Source organism: Petaurus breviceps, unplaced genomic scaffold (assembly GCF_028583685.1).
Source record: "Petaurus breviceps papuanus isolate PSGF00001 unplaced genomic scaffold, PetGlider_PUasm1.0 688, whole genome shotgun sequence".
In the NCBI taxonomy this organism is placed as follows: Eukaryota; Metazoa; Chordata; class Mammalia; order Diprotodontia; family Petauridae; genus Petaurus; species Petaurus breviceps.
In genome coordinates, this window is record NW_027186457.1 from 17,577,286 (window position 1) to 17,598,684 (window position 21,399).

At 35.7% G+C, this 21,399-nt stretch overlaps 1 protein-coding gene across 2 annotated transcripts in view; it reads right to left on the reverse strand.

Moving 5' to 3' along the window:
- The window catches only part of PLOD2 (procollagen-lysine,2-oxoglutarate 5-dioxygenase 2), a 110,476-nt gene that overhangs the window by 28,041 nt on the left and 61,036 nt on the right, over positions 1 to 21,399 (reverse strand). For both annotated transcript variants that reach the window (XM_069104705.1, XM_069104704.1), the window contains exons 5-10: positions 21,163 to 21,275; positions 19,290 to 19,353; positions 18,458 to 18,555; positions 6,333 to 6,434; positions 3,053 to 3,178; positions 1,549 to 1,670 (exon numbers count right to left, since the gene is read on the reverse strand). In XM_069104705.1, the coding sequence (XP_068960806.1) occupies positions 1,549 to 1,670; positions 3,053 to 3,178; positions 6,333 to 6,434; positions 18,458 to 18,555; positions 19,290 to 19,353; positions 21,163 to 21,275 (625 nt within the window). The remainder of the gene's footprint in view (positions 1 to 1,548; positions 1,671 to 3,052; positions 3,179 to 6,332; positions 6,435 to 18,457; positions 18,556 to 19,289; positions 19,354 to 21,162; positions 21,276 to 21,399) is intronic.

Below are 21,399 nucleotides of genomic sequence, written 5' to 3' on the forward strand. Positions count from 1 at the left end.
AAAATAAGCTGAAGAAGGGAATGGTGAACCACTCCAGCATATCTGCCAAGACAATCCCAAATGGGATCACAAAGATTTGGACATGACTGAACAACAATATTGTTGTTATTATTTTATCATATATATCTAGTTAGAATGTCATCTTAGTTCTGCACTTAACTCTGACTGCAGTTAAAATATGCCATTATATAATTCACTAATAGATGAAAATTTGTTCTATCACTTTTCAAATAATGTGTTTTATGAACCAAAATGCTTTTGACTTTTTAAAAACTGTACAACTATACCCTTACAAAAACTATTTGTGTGATATATATGTGTGTGTATGTATATATGCATATGTAAATGTATGCATAAACATATATACATACCAGTACCACCTAAATAGAGATTAAGGTTTTTCTTTTTTTTTACCCATGTAATAATTAATTCCTTTAAATATTCAAACTTTTTTTTTAAATTTAGACAATTAAATTTAATTGAGACAACTTTACAGATTATATTGAATACAACAATTCAGGATCATCATTGGGAACATAAATTCTTGTACTTTACAGAACCTTATTGAAATGGAGAAGACCATTTGTCACTAGACTCACTGGCCCCATCCTTCAGTGCTCTGCATTCTTTTTTTTTTTTTTTTAAGCAATCAGGGTTAAGTAACTTGATCAAGGTTACACGGCCAGTTATTTCTGGGTGTGGTGCTGAGTGTCTGAGCCCGGGATTCGATCTCCAGGTCACCCCAACACTGGAGCCAGTGCTCTTACTCACTGTGCTACCTGGCCGCCCCTACTCTGCATTCTTGTACAGGCTTTATTAAGATTTTCAGTCTCCTTCCTCACTGTCAGACTCCCAAGTGTTCCTTCTAGAGGCTATAGGTAAGCCCGCTTCTAGCACGTGTAATAGCTCCTGCTCCTGTCCTCCTCTCTACTCTGTGGTAAGCGGTTGTTGCTCATCCGCTAAGGCTACAACGCCAGGCAACAAAGAGTACGACAAATGCACGTAGAATGTAAAATAAGGTTATCAGGTATAAAGCAGATTCCCTCTGCGTTACATGTGCATTAACGTTGGGAAACCATGAGCACTTGCAGCTGCTCAAAAAAATGTGTTTTTCATTGGTTACCAGCTTTAGTCTGGAGAGTTGAAGTTGTAGAATAAGTGAACTCCAGATAAAGAAGGAGTTACTCCTGCATGTTTGTGTCTGTGTAGTTATATCTATTTTTACTGTAAGCAAATATGCAATTTTTGCCTAGTATGCTCTGCAACTAAACCACTGCTATACCAGTTTTCTATTGCTCATTCAAATCTGCACATTTATTTTTAGGGTCTTCAAGGAAATAACATAAGGTAGCTTGTTTACTAACTTAGTAAAAAAAAAAATTACAAATTAGCATCATCCATAGCCTTCTAAACTATTACCATATGGCATGTAGACTTGGGGCTGAATAGAACTGTTAATATTTATTTCTGTAAAAAAAGATCATTATTTTCTCTAAGTTCTTTGATTACTCTTTTGTATAAATAAGCTGTAAAATTTGCAAAACATACATTCCCATATTTCTGGCTTCTGCTTGACTTAGATTTTCCTCTGGACCAACAATTTTTATATTCTTGATCACATCTTTAGCTTTTTCCCAAAATTCCTTGATGTGCTTTTCATGATAGACCTCCTGTAACATATTAATAAAATTCAGATTTAGATATGATGTGAGTTTTTTGATGGACCTCCTGTAACATATGTATAAAACTTAGAATTAGAGAAAAATGACACCAAAGAAGAAAGGTAAGGGGAAATTAATGTGTTTTGAAATGCTACTTATGCAGCATACCTTGCTTTGCAAAGGATTCTTATAATAAAATAAGATTCATTTAGTAAATATTGCATTTTACTATTGTTCAAATGTAACCAATGTTTTCTGTCACATATTCATTTGAGTATTATTTCAAAAAGAGACCATTTTAAAACTTTCCATTATATTCATAGAGACTCCCCCCAGATATAAAGGTTTGGACCATAAGTTTAAGAAGTCAAAATAAAGGAAAAATGACTTGAAAGTGTGTTCTAAAACACATTTTGGAATTCTAGAAACACACTAAAAATACCTAAAAAGTTGAAAATACAACACACGTAATGTCATTATCCTCATAATACTTTGAGGCAATAATATTGGCTTTTTTCTATTCATATCCACCATAAAAAAATAGACATTTTATTATTAATATTTTGATGATAAGCACAGGTATTATTCACAACATTTGATATATTATCAATTGTGTTAGTGGCCAATCATCCATCACCAGTTTCATTGTAACATGGGAGTTGTTAAAAGTGTGTCATCAAAAAAAAATCTCTGAATCAACTCAGTCACGATTTGAATTAGCATGTCTTTTGTAAAGAGGATAACCCAGATCTTTAAAAAAAAATCATAATGCGTTTCCCTTGTAATTCCTGAAGAGATGGCATCATATATTGCATTTTTATCCAAAATCTACAGACAAAAGAAGATAAATTGGCCACATAAGACCAGGCTGATGGTTCCTTCTGCCAAATATCCTGTTTCTGACAAGGGCACTGAGGAACTTTTTGGACACAGGATGTTTTCCTTCAGAGATGTCAACACGAATGTTAGCCCTAATATCCCAAGGCTCTTTTAAACTCATGAGTTGCTGTATTACTTGTAAAAATGCACTAACCAATGAATCTTGTTCCAGGCTGTACCACAGTCTGGATATAATGAGTTTCAGAAGTTTACTAGTCCTTGCATCCTGTAATTCTTTTTTTTTTCAAACTTCAGGCATCTTCCTTTGTTCTGATTCTCCAGGATTCTATTCATTTATTCAAGTTCACCCTATCTACATCCATCATAGATTTACATTGCTTTTTGTTATCACTTACTCTCTGCCTTGACAGGATGAAAAATCTCGTTTTTTCCCCCTGAATATCTCAATGATTCTACAGCATCATTTCTTGTGTTTAAGTAATTACCAACTGTCCATTCTTCTGAGAACTGCCCATCCCCTCCCCAACAGAACTCACCATCCAAATACTTACATTGTTATGTATGAAGAATTTAAGAGCTTCTTTGGGGTAATCCAGTGTCAACAACAACTCTAGAAATCGAGGTAGGAAAGGAGTTGGCTGCTCAATGAAAATGCCAACTATTACTCTTGGATAGTCCTAGGAAAAGGCAGTGAAATGTACTTTTATTCAAGTAGGCCCCAATTTAGACTACATTCAAGTATTGATTAGAGAGGGAAATGTTGCCCTGCAGCCTGTTAGGACAAACAAGAAAGGAAGCTGACGAGGGAAAAAATAAACACACACACACACACACACACACAAACACACGCACATCTTCACAATGCATGATCTACAAAGGGTGGGAATTAGTATATGGTAATTCAGTCTTTAATTTTGTTCAGAGTGGTTTTCCAGCTCTTCTAAATAATTAAACCTAATGTTAGATGTTGACATTAGCTCATGACTTTTCCCTTTATACTAATAAAAGGAGCAGGGGAGGTAGTTGTGGTGAAGGAAAATCATATTATTTCTACAATACAGAACTTATTTCTTTAAAGTAAAACACTTCCATCTTAACATCAGAAACTTTGATCATACAATGTTAAAAATTAAAGGAATCAGAGACCATTCAATTTTAGCCCCTTGTTTAAAGGTGAAGAAACTAGGGCTGAAGGAAGACAAGTGGCTTACCTAAGATCACACAAATATAAAGCAGGAGCACTGGGACTGGAACCAAGGCTTTTGAACATTATGCTGCTGACAGAACCATATCTGTGCAGTTACTATGCTCCTCTCAAAGTAAATAAGGTACCTAATTTCATTGAGTGTGCCCAAAACATTTAGGTTGTCAGAGCAATCCTTGTAATTAAATTGTCCACGCTGTTTAAAGGTGATTAGAATATTCAAGTCATGATAAAAGAAATTATATATATACACATATATATGCATCACACACACACACATACATACACATGCCAAGTGAAAGAGACAGAGAAAGACAGAGAGAGAGAGACAGAGAAATGAACCCTTATCCCGAAGAGCTTTAAATCTGAAACAGATTACATGGATGCAAAATAGATGATTACCCTAAATAGTTATTTACAATATCAAATTTAGTTGATAATAACAACAATAAGAAGAATAAAAATAACTATAATAATAATAATCACAATAACAATTAGAGCTTATTATCTTATTTTATCGTCATGATAACCCTGGGAGGTAGGTGAAATTATTATCCCCATTTTACAGATGAGGAAAGGCAGACAAACTGATGTTAAGAGATTTGCTCTGGGTTACACAGCTAGGAAATGTCTGAAGCTAGATTAGAACTCAGGTGTTCTTGACTCCAAACCCAGGACCCAGTTATATTAACTCTGAGATGATGATTTTAATTATTTAATATTGCTTGTAACTTTGATTTTCCAATGCTGTTTTTAAATTGCTCTGAGATTACAGTTGTTTTAAGAATCAAGGGGTTTTCATCTGGATAAAGTATTTTAATTCCTATTTGAGACAGTTCAAATAAATGAGAATCAAACAAGTAGGAGAAGTAGCTCTCTTTTACAAGGACAGAACATGAAGTTCTGCAAAAAGTATCATTTTTAAACATCTCTTCATCCTATCTCTATCCAGAAATATTCTGGCTTTCTTTCTGGGTAGGAAATACTTAGTTTGTTGTTTAAGAAACTGGCCAAATGCCTTCTTTTAAAATAAAACATGTCCCTGTTCAGTAGCTCTTAAATATGCACAATTTATTTTTTACCTACCTTTAGACTTTGGTAAGATTATAAATTATTTACTCTTGGGATCCTGATTTTATTAGAGCTATTTCTTTTCTCTTGAGTAATTCCTTACTGATGAGGCCAGCAGTTTGTGAAACTGCATTCCTGTAAATTTCCATGACTTCATACTATTTCTACCATATACTCCTCCAGGTCATGAAAGAGATTTGCTTGAAGCAAAATAATGCTATATTATATATTGAAAGCTCTTCACTCCTCTGGATCACAACAGTATTAGGTTTGAAGAAAAAAATTATGAACAAACAGTAACTATTTCTAGAAGGTTGCCTCTTCATTTTAAATATTGGCTGAAAAAATAAATGTAACTAAATGTCCACAGGGAAAGTTTTTTCTAAAAATCAACAAACAAGTAACATTTGATTTTAAAATATGGTCCTAAGTGGCTATTACACCTTTGGTGTAATATACCTTCTTAATAACTGTGACCAACTTGAAAGCTAAGTAACATAGTATTAACTCAAAGAAAATAGCCAAACTCATGTTGGAGCTTGGGTATTCGGTCAAAAGTAGCTTAGATGGTAAGAATAGCTAGACCTATAACAAACTGACATCTTTAAAGTTAGAAAACCTATGTGAAAATGCCTTATTTCTTTCTTATATTTAATAATGATTTATTGAATCAGGACTAAGGTTATCCCCCTTTTCTACTTCCTCATCCAGAAATCAACCAATGTAGGCAGTGTCTCTTAAAAGATTTACCCAGGCCAAGATCTAATCAGACAGCTAAAGCAATTCTAATTTTACTTGGTGCATTCTTGCTCACTGTGATTACTCAGACAGGTCTCAGAAGTGTTCATTCTCCTTTTTGTCAGATAGGTGATATGGAAATTGATCTCTCCTTAAGTCAAAATCTGGGTGATCCAAGACCCTCATTTTAATATAATTCGCCTCCCATTATATTATTCATTCTCTTCTTCACCAATTAGAGTTGATTTTCACCTTCAGTAGATTTTTCACCCCTTTCTCAAAAGACTTTATAAATATCAAAGGTTCAAGAGATTCAGTCTCTGGCTACCATGGGGACAATGAACCAGTTTTTGTTTATTACTTGTTAGACTTAGTCAATGTAACTGATTTTTATTTACCCAGAAACCAGTCTCTCACCTATCAGCTCTATTTAAAAGACTAAATTTGATGTTTTGACATCCACCTTATTAGAGAAGTAGGCCGGCATAGAGGATAGAGGGCTGACCTTGGAATTTAGGAAGACTTGGGTCCAAGCTCCACATGGACACATACTATATCTGTGTGCAAATCATGTTAACCCCTTAGGACAACAAGCAACTCTCTAAAATGATAAGTAATGATGGAGGGAATTTCTCCACTCAAAGTTCCCGACAGTGATGAACTCACAGGTCTGTAGGAACAACAGCAGCAACAGAAAAAAAACAACAACCACATAAACAAGAACAAAAACAATTCAACTGATTATTTTCCTCCACATATATCAGTAAGCAATGATAACTCACAGTTTGTATGCACACTGTATGTACCATTATACTTACTTCTAAAGTTGAGAGATCAATTACATCCAAATCACAAAGAATACATCCATTTTCCTGTGTCCAAGCATTAGGGATATAATTTCCAAAATAGTTTAGTTGAATCTAGTAAATAAAAGGAAAAATCCCTTTAGTAATGTAAAGTCTCTCTCGACTATTTTCTCTCAGCCCAACTTCACTTATTTACAGTCAGTTTTATATCTTTTAAAGGTTCCTAAACTATTCATGTCATCTAGAGTTCCAAACTTTCACTTCAGCAAAAAATAAGATAAATGTAGGTGGATGAGCCAAAAAAAAGTCATCACTAATAGAAGTATGTTTCCTTTTCATTTAAAGAACAATAAAATAATTTACCGGAACATAGTAGTAAGATAATAGAGAGAAATGTAGGAGTTAGAAGAGATGACATACAATTTTCCTAATTCAGTTAATGAGTCCCAAAAGTCCAATAAATGACTACTTAGGGCAGCCTGGTTTTTACTGTCAGGCTTAGGGGCAAATACAATCTAAAAGAATACCATATGACTAAATATTCTTTAGCCATGTGTTGCAATAACTTTGAAGGCAGATGAACATTTTTAGAGGTATGACTGAGGCACCAATTTCATGAATTTCCATCTTTTACAGGGAACTGGGTTGTTATTCTATTGGGGATTTTTCAATTCATCACATCTTTAGCTCATGCTAAGTTGGCACCACCTATCCAAGATACCCTATTTTCACCAGGTTTTGAGGAGCCAGAGACCCTGCAGGACTAGAAGATGCCACTTGTAATTCCTAGTTCTTCTTAGGTCTCAATTCAAGCACCACTTAAGTGAGACCCTTCTTGATACCCCCAATTGCTAGAACTTCCTCCCTGATAGATTCTTCTATTAACTTCGTATTTATTTTTTACATAAATGTATATTCTCATGTCGTTTCCCCAGTCAGAAAGGAAACTGCTAGAGAGAAGGAATCATTTCACTTTTGTTTTTCCTCCTCAGTATAATGCCTGGCCTACTGTAGTTGCTTAATAAATATTGGATGATTGTTGGATCACCAAAAAACACAAAAAACGCCTCCCTCCAAGAAAAAAATGTCCTAAAGCTCTTAAGCATCTCCAAGGGGAAATTAAGTGTTTTTCTTCTCTGCCTGTCTCCTGGTAACTTCTTTTCTTCCAATCTAGAATTGTAGGACTTAGAGACAGAAGAAGAACGCTTGGAGTCTGCCCACTTATTTGACAGAGGAGGAAACCGAAGGTCAGAGAAGAAAAATAACTCACCCATGGTCACCCAGATAGCAAGGAGAGAATATAAGCTCCTTATGATTGGGTACTGTTTCATATTTTTGTCTCTGCCTCCCTACCATGGTAACTGGCAAACAACCAGCACTTCCTAAATGTTTGGTGATTGAAGTAGGAGTGCTGAGATTTAAACTTAGACCCTTCGATCTTAAAACCATAACTTCTCCCATTATATGGCACTGCCTCTCATAGCCTATTTTATCATAGTATCATAGATTTAGAACTGGAAAAAAATCTGAGGTCATTTAGTCCAATATCATTCTCCCATTTTACAGATGAAAAAAATTGAGGCCCAGAGGGGCTAAATTACTTTACACATGTAGTCTGAGAATCTAGATGTGAACAGATCTTGACAGGCTAGGGAACTAGGCTGAATCTAAGAAGAAAAAATTCAGTGAGGAAAAATGTCGAGTCTGGTACTTTGGTGGGAAGAAAAAAAAATCAACTTCCCAAGTATTACATGGAGAAACAGCAGTTGTTCTAAAAACCATTTGAAGATTTTAGCGGATTGTAAATTCAATGAGTCAGCAGTGTGATATGTTTGCCAGAAAAGGCAAATGCATTCTTAAGCCACATTAGGAAGAGTATCAATTCCAGGAATATGGATATGCTTAGTCTGTACTCTATCCAGTATTCTGCCCTTGTCAGACCTCACTAGCAGTAATGTGTTCAATTCTGGGTACCTTGGCTTAAAAAAAGGGGCGAGATTGATAAGAATGGAAGTATCCAGGAAAAGGCCACCAGGATGGTAAAGAGTCTTGAGGTCTTTCCATATCAAGAGTCACTGAAGAATCTAGGTCTATTTAGACCACTGCGACTTGAAGTCAGGAAAACCAAAAGAACAACTATCCAGTAATTAATTGTCCCAATGTGGAATGGTTCATGACGTCTTTGCCTTAAGTTTCTTTAGATGTTAAATGGGAATAATAATAAATGTAAAACCTATCTCTCAAGTCAACATGAAGTCAATCTCAAAGGAGATAATGTAAACAGGGTAATTTATCAACTTTAAACCACCATATAAATGTCAATCATTACACTTACATGTATGGATACACTTGTATGTATGCACACAAAACATATTCTTTATAGCTGTATACACATATATAGGCATATTCACACATATGAACATCCAACTATATAACTGGATATTATTCTTTGGAAAGAAGCATGTCAGCGATGAATAATGCATTCCTCATTTTTGCAAGGACAAGAGGAATTCAAAAATTAGGCTCCTATGACAGATAAGAAATAAGCAGTCATGACATTCATTAGTGAAATGTCAAGCTTTAAAAAAACAATTTTCCATCTACAGAATCACTCTGATGTCCTTTAAGTGAACCACTACAACAAAAAAAGATATAGTTTTCACTGCCAGATGTCAAAGTATACCTGACACCCATCACCCTTTCATTAAATAACACATTTTCCACAGCTCAGGAAAATCTTATCCTACAAAGAAAAGTATTTTTTTTAAATCATGATTTATGAGTTTGCTTGATAAATTCCATTTAGGGATGATTGAAACTTGGCTCCTGGAAAACTCAAATATGATCCTTCATTAGCCATAATTTTTGGCAAATAACATTGATAAGTAAATGAAATTAAAAAAAAAAACCTAAATCCCGGCAATAATTCAAAAACTTCTCTCAAACTTCCAAAGGTAAAGTTTGAGGTAATTATTTCACTCTAAATTCATCATAGGCCTGTTCTTAATTTATATATTAAATAACCAAAAGCATCAGAATTCCTGTAATGATTTGATTATCCTTTTAAGAAACTATTGGGGTCAAAGGCTCTCACTTTATTTTTTTTTAATTAAGACTTCATCTTACAATAATTTGCTTTCCACATTAATTAGATCATCAAATGTTATTTAGAAAAATATGTAATAATAATCTACAGCCTGGAACACTCCCTTTCCTGGATCTTTGATGTAATTTAAACAGTAGGATTTCTTCCCCTTGCTACATCTGCTTTCTCCATAAAGAGTTTCAGACAGTTATTCTGGCAGCTATTGAAATGACTAAAAACTGATTATGCAGTTAAACAGTGGGTCTGGGCAATCCCATTCTACTCAGCAATGATGTTTTCATGTATCTTTCATAATCCCAAAGAACTTTCCAAATGTGATGTCACTTTCAGTGGCAATCAAACTTGATCCACTCTATTCAATTCACTTAAGTCCCTTGCAAAACAAGTATGAAAGCCATATTCAAATTTCCAAGGTCACCAGGACATGAATACTTTGCATTATTTGATGACATATGCATTAAATTAAAGGCACTTCCATTTTAGTGCAAGTTAAATTAATTTTACAAAGAAATGTCTCCTGAAAATGTATCTCTCTCCTTTTTTTGCCTAGGTGGAAGACTACAGGTATAGGATACTAAAGAGTATCTTGGTTGAGGTGTTGATTTGTTTTTACTGAATTATCCACCCTTTTTCCCCTTTTTATTTATTATTAAAAGAGATAATCCTCTGGGTAGGATAATGAACACAAAGTAAAAGAAGTCAATAAAATAGTTTAATTAAAATATTAACTAAATTTAAAAATAAGTTATTTTTATTAAATAAAATACTTCTTTTTCATGTTATCTGAGCAATTAGATTCCTTCCTGTGGCTCAATTTTTATATAAGTCTGATGAGAATAACTGTCCATAAGTTTCTCAAAAGATGCTACTAAGATATGGTTACTCTAACCTTGTCAGAAGAAAAATCTGGGACATACAAATTACTAATAAATCATCCCACTGATAAAGCCAAATGTTTTATTTTAATTCAGGACTACACTTTTTTTAAAGCTACATAAGAACCTAAACCTGCTCTTAATGACAATCTTATTTCATCAAGTTATCATAAACAGAAAATAGCTTATCTTTAGTGGTCATTTAGTTCTAGCCTAATATAATGGCAAGCAAAGTAGGATTTTTTGCTGTTTTTCTTGACTGAGTTTTAGCTAATCAAGTGTCTTTGATTGTATCAAGAGTCTTTGATTGGAAACAGTATACATTGTATTGCCCTTCACAGGCCTAAGGGAATTTAAAGATCTACCCTGCCCTTAATAGGCTGCTTAATAGGCTGAATGTAATCACATGGGAGCCCAATGTGGGAGGAGGCTGCAAAAAGGGTGAAACAGAAAGGAGCAGAGAAGAGCACTAGCAGAACTGAGAGAGAGAATGTTTCTGATGTTGTCACTCTCTGTTGATCTCTTTTACTTTCTCAGACAAAAGTCCTGTCTGTTGTTCTGTGTTGATTTCTCAGACAGTGAATTGTGATGATAGTTCTGATAATGTGTGCAAATATTGTTGTAGCCCTGTTAAGCTTTGTTTTCCTAGAAACAGAAACTGAAAAGAGCTTGGAGTGAAGCAGTCCCCATGAGCTGAGATATGGCACAGAATAGGAGAGCTGCCTATGTTTGAATCCAAGTAAGAGATGGGAGTGATCACTGGAGAAGGACCCGTGGGGTTTGGAAGCCAGCCTTAAGTCAAGAAGAAAGAGGACTTTACTTGGATACTTGGTATTGACTGAGGAGATTGCAGTTTACTGTGTCCTATGGGTGGATGATGTTTGTATTTTCTGTTACCCCTTGAAGATTACTATAGAATATACTTAAATGATATATTTTGTTTTAGACTATGTAGCTACCTTAGAAATAAATTGGTATGTTGTTGTGAATGTTATGCTTTGCTTTATTGAACAATATCTAGTCTATTCCTGAATAGAGTTCATTATACTATGTGATTAGACCCTTAAAGTTATTCACAGCAGTAGTCCTCAGGAGAGCTGCTCACGACTGGCTTTATACCCATGTATCCATGTTTTCATTTATAAGGTTGTCCCTTCACATTAGAGGTCACAACCCCTCCATATCTAGGTCATCTATTTGCATAAATTGCTGCAACTGAAAAAAATATTTCTCTCAGTCAAATTTCTATTAATGAGTTTTTCTGAACTTAAGCTGTCTTGAAAGTCCTTCTACCTTAGGGAAGATCTGCCATAGTGTGGGATACAATGGGAAAGCTTCTTAGAATGCAGAGTCACTCCAGTCCACCATGAAGGAAGAAAACAATTTGCATTAGCTTTCAAACCAAAACTAATATCCTCTTGTTCAGTAAAAATGGAATCTTCATCCAAACAGAAAACAGTTTGCTTTCCCCCTCATTAACCTGTAATAAAGGGGTATGGAATGTCTTTATAGGGATTCTGTCATTAAACCTCAAAATAAATAGTAGTCAAAATTAATAGATAACCCAAGAGATGACATAAGAAAATGTATCTCCCTTCTTCAATTGCAGAGGTGGAGAACTATCACACATAATGTATATAATCAATGTCAAAATTCACTTTTGCTGAATTGCTTTGTTCCCAATTCTTTTTTTTTAATCCATATAACAAGGAATGACTCTCTGAGTAAAGAGGGGAGGAAATATATTCAGAAAGGAATGTGATGCAAAAAAACAATAAAAGTAAGATTTTAAAATAGATAATAGAATGCATCTTAGTTGGAAAAAAAGTACTAAATTAACATTAACATTGGCCCAAATTCCCAAAAACACTACCAGACCTAAGTGCAAATATTTAGTAGAGAATATAAAAGTTGCTAACACCTACTAAAATCATAAGTGTTCCCCTTTCTTGATTCCCTCTCCACAATGCAAAGAGCAAAGGACTGGGAGTCAATAGACATGAGTTAAAATTCTGGATCTTTCCATGCATGGGAAAGTTGATTAGACTTTTTGGGTCTCAGTATATTCATCTGTAATACTGAGATAAGAACTCTTTTTTTTTTTGGCTGATACTAACTCTCAAAGTCTTGAAATGTTGGTGTGACTAAAAAGTGTTTTGCAAACTTGCCAGTAGTCTAGAAATGTGAGTTATTGTTATAATTATCTCAAGTAAGAATCAAGATTGAATGTCTGGGAATTGTAATGGGGTCTGCATGACAACATGGGTATGAAGTACTTAGGTTAGATGTGAGTGACCCAGATGACACATCAAAATCCTGGGCTACTTCAAGCATTACAAATAGTCTTCAAAGGCATTTTAACTTAGATAAGTTGCTAAATGATTGTGATTGAGTTGGGAGATTGAGAAAATCCTAAAGGGAGGTAAAAAAAAAAAAGATGAATTCAGAAAGAGTATGGGAATCAGATCATTCTTAAAATAATGGCATCACTAGAAGATCCTATCAAGGTAAAGGAATTTGAAGTAAGAATATACTGCACATGGGATTCCACTGATAAATGAAAGTCCTAAATGGGAAAATCCCCTCACCTATACAACTTCTCTGCAACTCATGGTATTAAAGAATCACCTAGAGCAGTAAGAAGTTGTGACCCACTATCACACAGGAAGTATGTGTAGGAGGTAATGTACGTCTTTCTGGTTCTAAGGTTGGTTTTCTATCACGATAACACTCTCTCATAGGAAGACTCACAAAGGAGGAATAAAGTATTCAGGGTACAAACAAAAAGAAGTGAAATATAAACACTTAGCCTAAATGACTATTTTGTCTAGGGCCCAACTTTTTTAAGTCAACAAATTTGGAACATTATAAAATTTCTTTTCCTGCCTATTTAAACTCCAAAAGTAATTTCAATCAGTCTTGCCTTTCTTCCTTTGCATTTCATTCACTAAGGCTGAAATCTATGAAGCACAAATGGGCTACTCACACCATTTCAAAGAGACACAATCACTCTTGCCTGACTTGGAGGTAGGAAGAGATGATCAGAACAGAATCAGCAACTTCAGGGAAGGAGTAGTGATTAACAGGAAGGGTAAAGGAGTTGATGGAGTAGAAAGAAGCGCAATTTTAGAGAAAAACAAATGAGTTCTGATTTCTGGTTTTAAGGCTGCATTGATATTTCTTGGCATGCATGGGAAATTAACAGTTTCCAGAACCTAGGAAAAATATAGTGGCAGTACACAGATCACATGAGTAGCCCCAACACCACTGCAATGGAAAACAGAGCTGGACTTAATTTTTCCTTGGCATCAAAATTTTGATTCAGTTTCTTTATCCCTGTGGTTTGATAGTGACACCATAAAAACATTTTTTCCTTTTATTCTTTTCTTTTAATCAAGCAATAAATAGTATTTTCAGCAGCTGTTAATGGCATCCATGGGCATGAGGGAAAGATAACCTGTAAGAGCCAGATGCCACCCAGATATCAGTCACAACCTGGTCACTTCCAAATAGAACAGACCCTTTGGAAAACTGCATTAAGACCTGAACATCACCTGCTAATTCTGAGCTTCATTCTAATATTAACTCGAGAAACTTGCTTCAGTGAATTCATGGATCTTTTAATGTTCTGAATCTTTTGATACAGTTCATTCAATATACCTCAAGTCAACACATACACTATTATTTCTAGGCTTCCTAAGTCTTTGCCCAGGTTACCTCCTACATCTGGTATGCATGCTTTTCCCACCTCTACATATTAAAATTCTCAAATCCTTCAAAGAACAATTCAGGGGTCATCTACACAAAGTCTTTCCTGATGTCCTAATTTTTAGTACTCCACCCCCCTTCTGAAACTGCAATTACCCACTAGTTGCTCTCCCTGGCACAAGTCTCTCCCCATTCCAATTCTCCTCCACTCAGGTATCAAAGGGGTATTCCTAATGTGCACATCTGATAATGTCAGCCCCTTACTCAATAAACTCCAATGGCTCCCTATCACCTCCAGGATCAAATATAAAATCTTCTGTGTAGCATTCAAAGCCCTTCACAACCTGCCCTCCTCTCTTCCAGTCTTTTTATATCTTATCCCTTCACCCCCCCCCCACACACACACATCCTCTGATCTAGCCATATGGTACTCTTTGCTCTTACTCAAACATGACAATCCAACTCCATATTCTGGGCATTTTCATTGCTTGTCTCCCATGCCTGGAATGCTCTCTCATCTCATCTCTACCTCCTACCTACCCTGACTTCCTTCAAGTACCAGCTAGAATATTACCTTGTACATGAAGCCTATCCCTATCTATCTTCATTCTAGTGCCTTCCCTCTGTTAATTATGTCCAGTTAATCCTGTGTATAGCTTCCTTAGACAGAGCTATTTGCACGTTGCCTCTCCCATTCAATTTTTAGCTCCTAGAAACCAAGGACTATTTTTTACTCTTCTTTGGATAGTAGGTGCTTATTAAATGTTTACTAACCAAATGACTGACTGGAATTATTTTGGACAAATCAATATTTACTTATCTCTATATGTGTTCCATCTCTTCAATAGAAAGTAGGCTCTTTGACATTATAAATAGTTTCATTTTGTCTTTATATTCTCAGCACTTCCTGAAGTACCTTCATAGTAGGTACTTAATATGATTTGAGTAATTGTTCTTGAACTGAATACTAGATGATCTCTATATCTTCCCAACTTGAAACTCAATGATCCTAAACTCTTAGGAGGGGTGAACCTTATTATACACTGTAATGTATCAACAAGTAGCAACACATAGTGAATCAAATAATCAATCAATAGGACTTTCTTGATTGATGTGCCCAGCACCATGCTGAGTACTGGATTTGCAAAGATAAAGCAAAAACAGTCTGACCCTCAAAGTACTTAACTTTAATCTTAGGGAAAAAAAAAAACAAAGTGTCCCAAAAGTCTTAGAGCATTTTCAATCATTTCAAAAACACACTAAGACTTTTGAGATGCATTGTACCTTATGAAGACCTACAAAGATAAGTGAACATTATCTTTTCAACCAATTAGCTACTGAAAGGCATCATGGTACTGAGGACCCCTGCCACCTTATGATCACTGCTTTCTCAAACCGTATGAGAAGTCTGGGTTGGACTAGAAGATTTGCAAGGTACCTTTCAGCTCTTGCTTTATAGTCTTAAAGCCAAATCCAACTACGATAGCTTATGGTAAGCTTCACCTAAAATCCAATTCCAGTACTTCATCATGGCATATGTGGAGGTGGCCCTGGCCCCATCTTGTCAAGGGCTCTGCCAGTGAAGCACAGGCTCTGGCAGGTTCTGTCAGACTGGAGTGTCACAGACCATGGTCCTGGCAATGGATAGAGTCTGTTTAAACCAGCCTAGCTAAGTACCAAGTAGCCCATTGCCAATAGGTGATGAAATATTCTGGCCCTGGCAACCTGTGAAACTATGGTGTAAGGATATCTGTTTGTAAATTTAGTTTCAACCACTCAACTGCATGTATAATAATAATAATAATAATAACATCAATAACAATTTTTATATTTATTATTTATATAGAGTTTTAAGGTTTGCAAAGCTTTGTACATCTTATCCCATCAGATTTTTTTTTAATTACTTTGAAGTTCCAAGTATTAAGAACTCAAAACATACAAGTGACAGGATATACAATTTTAGGAATCCAACAGATCTAAGTTAACATCTATAACAAACTCAAGATTTTTGCCAGTCTCATTGCTGAAACGGCCTCTGAAATTTTTCATGTGAGTTGATTAGTATTGGTATTGCTAAAATTAATATTAACGTGTCCTAGGCTTGAGAAGTATTACACATGCAGGCAAAGCTGAACATCTGTGCATAACATGGAAACTTCTTTGTACCCAGCTCATAAGAGAATGATATTAATCATGAAAAAGACAAGATAGAAGCACCCAGATGTGAATCTGAGCCCATCCTAATGGTCCCTATGTAAAACAGGGTGGGAACTCTCATGATGCTCAATTATAACCACATAATGAGGACAAATGTTAACAATCAATAAGCATTTATTAATTAACTAATATATGCCAGACACTATTCTAGGTGCTGAATGTTATAAAGTCGAAACAAAGAAACAAAAACAACAACCAACAGTCCCTGCCAACTATCATATCTGTTGAGACAAGTGTGTGTATGAAACTTCACACACGTGTGTATGTGTATATACACATACATGTGTGTGCAACATATGCATGTATGTATAAGAACGTTTTACATGCATGTGTACATAAGCATACATATAGGTGTGTGCTTACATTTGTGTATACATGCATATATGTGCGTGTGTTTATATACATATACAATAAATAAAAAATTGGGGGGGAGAGACATTAATACCTAGGGCATTAGGAAAGGCCTCAGGCAGGTAACATTTGAGCTAATCTTTGAAGGAAGCTCAAGATTCTCAGAAGTATTCGGAAGAAGAAAGGGCATTCCAGGCATGGAAGACAATTTGTACAAAGACAGTGAGCCAGGAGATAGAAAGATAGTCATATAAGAAGAAGAGCAAGCAGCCATTTTGACTGGACCATACAGCCAGTGTGAGAAGTGGAATTACACATAAGAAACCTAGAAAAGTGAGCTGGAGGCAGAGTGTGAAGAGCTTTAAAAACAGGAGCTTGGGAAATTGGAAACGGATTCCAGGGAGCAGAGAAAACAGGACAGAATGATGTCTGTGTGCCTCAAAGTAGCAAGGCAAGGCTCAGTAAAGAACAGTACCATGAGATGATTCCACAGCTGCCTGTGGGACTTATACCTGTGCCCTTGTCATCTCTAAGATTATAGCGACTCTGGGTCCCTATGGAATGTAGTAGAGTGGGAGGCCACTCAGGAAGAAGTCCTGGAGCTAACTCTCATATCCATAAACTTTTTTATATACTATGCTTTAGAAAGAAAATTTTTGTTGGGGATAGGGATAGCAGGAGAGAGTGGTGTGCATTCCTCTAGATCTATATTTGCATCATTGTGAATTCTCAGAGTGGAAACACCCTCCACCAGTGCAGACCAGCATCTCATTGGCAACTTTAGAGACTGCCAGACACACTAAAAGGTGAAGTAATTTTTTCATGGACCCATAGTCACTATTCATCAAAGGTGGAAGAATTTACCATTACCACAGTAACTGACCTTGATGACATTTTCGTCTTCATTGAAGGTGTTTGACAAAATGGTTGAAAACATCATGATGAAAAGCATGATCAAGCACACAGCCTCGTTTCACTCCACTGGTGCCAAGCATTCAAATTGTACCGCAGAGAGCACAACTATGATGGCCTGATCACTTACCTAAAAGATTATGTTACAGTGCTTGTGAGGACAAGCGCTCACAAGGTAGTCAGAAGAATCAACAAGAACTCTCTCAGCGTCCCTCTGACGCTGGAATTGATTGTGGTACATGGGAGACGCTGGCACAGGACCAGTCCAGCATGGCACACCAACATCAGAGAGGGTGCTGTGTTTTGTGAACGAAGCAGAATTGAAATTTGGAGACGCCATCCCAAATGTTCACACGCACTATTTGTGTCTCACCTGTGGATGAGCATTCTGAGCTTGTGTGGTCTGCTGGCTATAATTGTGCATCACATGAACACGCTGTAACTTGACGCTAACGTAGTGATGTCATTTTGGTCCTCTTCAAGAACAAAGCACAACAACCAAAGGTAGAACTTGAACCCAGGGCTTTCTGGATACAAAGTTAGCCCTAATACCTACTACACCATACTGTCTTTTACTATACAATTAGTATTGCTAATCAATCATTATAAAAATGTAATTCTAAGTAAAGATGGTGAATAAGTTCATTGACATTTTTTAAAACTTTTTGACACTTCTTAAAATGGGAGTACTTAAAGCCAGAATGATTTTATTTTTTTTTCTATTTGATAAAATATTAAATCACGGTTTGACATCAAGAAGCTGGAAGTAGAAGCCACAAGTGGACATGAATTAAACGAGCATCACTATTGGTAGACATGAACAGGGGCCAAATGATTCTGTCCCAGTAAAATTCAAGCCAGTTGGCTCCAAAGCATTTACAAACACAGGCTTTGTTCGACCATATTATATCAATCTCCAATCTACCAACCGGTCATAGTAAACATGCACAAAATTGACAGATACTCACTTTAGTTGGGCCATTTCCATTAATTACCACTGGTAATGTTTCATAAAAACTATTTTTTGCTCTAGCTTTTCCATTTTCAAATTTCAAAAGAACTTCATCTGAAGGAGGGAAGAAAGGTTTGAATGTAAGAGAAACCACATGTATTAATAACTACAGAACAGGTTAGGTCTGGTTCTGTCCATTTATGCATTATCCCCCTGTGATTAATTCTGCAAGTCATTCGGGCAGGAATTCTCAAGCTTTTTGGATTCCTTTGGCCATCTGGTGAATCCATTCTCAGAATGCTTTTAAATGCACAAGATAAAGCACAAGATAAAACAACAAGATAAAACAAGATTCCAAAGAAACCAATAAACTGAAATACAGTTTTCAAATATTAAAAAAAAAGTTCAAGGATCCCAGGTAAACAATTTCTGCATTGTGGGATATGGTAAAAAACTCATTTATTAAATGCATGAGTTAACATAACTTCTAACTAAGCCTAATAAGCATCTTTTGACTTAATATTTTTCTTTGTTCCCTTTTCCCTTTGACAGTCTGATGAAGCCTATGATCCCCAGTTTAGAGTAATGTTTTTAAATGATGCATAAAATAAAATACATAGGATTACAATAACTGTAGGATTTAACAACTGTAATAAAGTTATTAAAATATTAAAAAATATTTCTGGATTTATAAAAACATTAAAATATTTTTCAAACTCAGGTTGAGAACCTCAGTTCTTGACTAAATTAAAACTCCAGTCACTTTGTAAAAATAATGACGAAAGCAAAAAGGTAATGGAAAGTACTAGTGTGTTTATACTCATTCAATAGCTAATTTACAAGCATACCGATAGCTCCATTGAGGGTCTGAAAAATCTTGCACTTGTGATCCAATGTAATATTAAGAGCTTCCTAAAAATGGAAATAATAAACATATTTTAAGAGATAATACCATTATTGCTGCCATCACATTAGCTTTATGGAACACATTTCTTTTAAGGAACAAAGTGAATGGATTCAGCTTAACAAGGTCAATTTATAATACTTGGCAAAACTTGAGTTTAAAAAGCTAGTTATTCATTCAAAGCCACTCATTCCAGTTAATAAGTAGTAGAGTTCTCATGATCTCTACCCATTCTGTTAGTTTTTCAGCAAAAGTCTCTTTCAATAACAATTTTCTTTTGTGGGGAAGAGGCAGCCTGGAGCTTTGATTTCAGTAGTGGAGGGAATTTCTGGCATGGAAACTCCATTTCCCAATACGGAGCAACAAATCCAACTCCTTTCTAACCTACAGAGTCTTTGTGTTGTTCAGGATACTGTGAGGGTAAGTGACACATCTGTGGCCTTAGACTTAGTGTGAGAGAGGTATGATCATGGGAAGATTGTGAGCACATCTAATGAAATAAAATATTTTAAGCACTTGGCAAAACCTCAAAATGCCATATAAATACTAGCTATTATTGTGGTCAGAGAAAGGATTTGAACTAGTCAAGGCTTCCTGTCTAGCCTTCTATTCACTCTTGTTTTTCGCAGTATACACATACATAAGTAGCTATCTGTTTTAGTTAAATGTCCATATTTTGATTCAAAATCTAATAGTAATGGATATTAAGTACAAATTACAGTGAGGTATATAATGCAAGTATTATTTCCCCTGCTTTCTTCCTTTTTAAGAGGTGGAGAATTGGGGGGAAAAGGTGAGAAAACCCTTAAATCAACTGCACAAATATAAGATGGGAGAGATAAAACTAGTTACCAGTACATGTGAAAAAACTATTGGGATTTTAGTGGGCTGAATGCTTAAACTGTCAAAAACAAACAAACAGAAAAAGAGATGGGCTACAGTAATCAAGGAACAGCATCTGGAATGAGATCTTTCTCATCCCCCTGGAGTCTTCCCTAGTTTGACTAATTATAGTGTTCACTTCTGGGTACCATGATTTCAGAAAGGCACTGACAAAGTAAGTCATATCTAGAAAAGGATGTTGAGCATAGCGAGGGTGTACACGTTGATGGAAATGAAGGCTTTTAGTAACATGGGCCTAGAAGTCTTCTAGGGACATGATGACCATCTTGAACTACATTAAGGGCTAACATGTGAAAGAACAATTAGACTTCTTTGATTTGGACAAGAGAATAGAACTAGGAGCTTTGAGTGGAAATTACAGGGACACATATTTTGGCTTTCTATGAGGAAAAACCATCCTAACAGCTAAGAACTGTCCAGAAGTGGACGAGCACCATTTGGCTGCCTTTGAAGGTGACACAACGGAGAACCATTTGTGGAAGATGTTACAAAGAGAATTTCTTCTTGAATGTGGACTAAACTTGACATCCCTCTGACATCCCTGCCAACTTTGGGCTTCTAGGACATTCAGATGTATTGAATAATATTAACAAGATTATACAACTAGTAAATGGAAGGTCTGGGACCCAGAACTCTTTCCACTAGATCATGTTGCTTTTCATAAAAACAGCTCCATTGCTTATAAATGATTTGCCTTCTCACTAATCAATGACTCATTTCTTATTAAAAACATTTTCAGTGACAGAATTCTTTTGAATTATTTCCTAAGGAAGCTTAGTCACCATGGTATCTATAGACTTCCAGACTATTAAAATAAAAAGGGTTTTACCTTTCCGATTACTCCCCGGGAAGGGGGAGAGAGGAAGAAAATGACAGTACTTGTAACTGACAGTAAAGCATAGGTCATTACTTACCCTTTTCAGTGGGTCTATATAAATTTTAGTGTAAAACAGTTGGTCATCGTCGTTATCTTGAAGGTTCCATTGCTGAACGATGCGATTTATATAGGGTGCGTATCCAACAAATCCTGCAATGGGAGGAAGGAGATCCTAGAAAAAGTCTAAGCTTTTCTTTTTGAAACCCCTGTCCTGGGGCCCACACTATCCTGACTGGCCACCATTATATCTGGCAGGTCCCATACATGCTTTCAT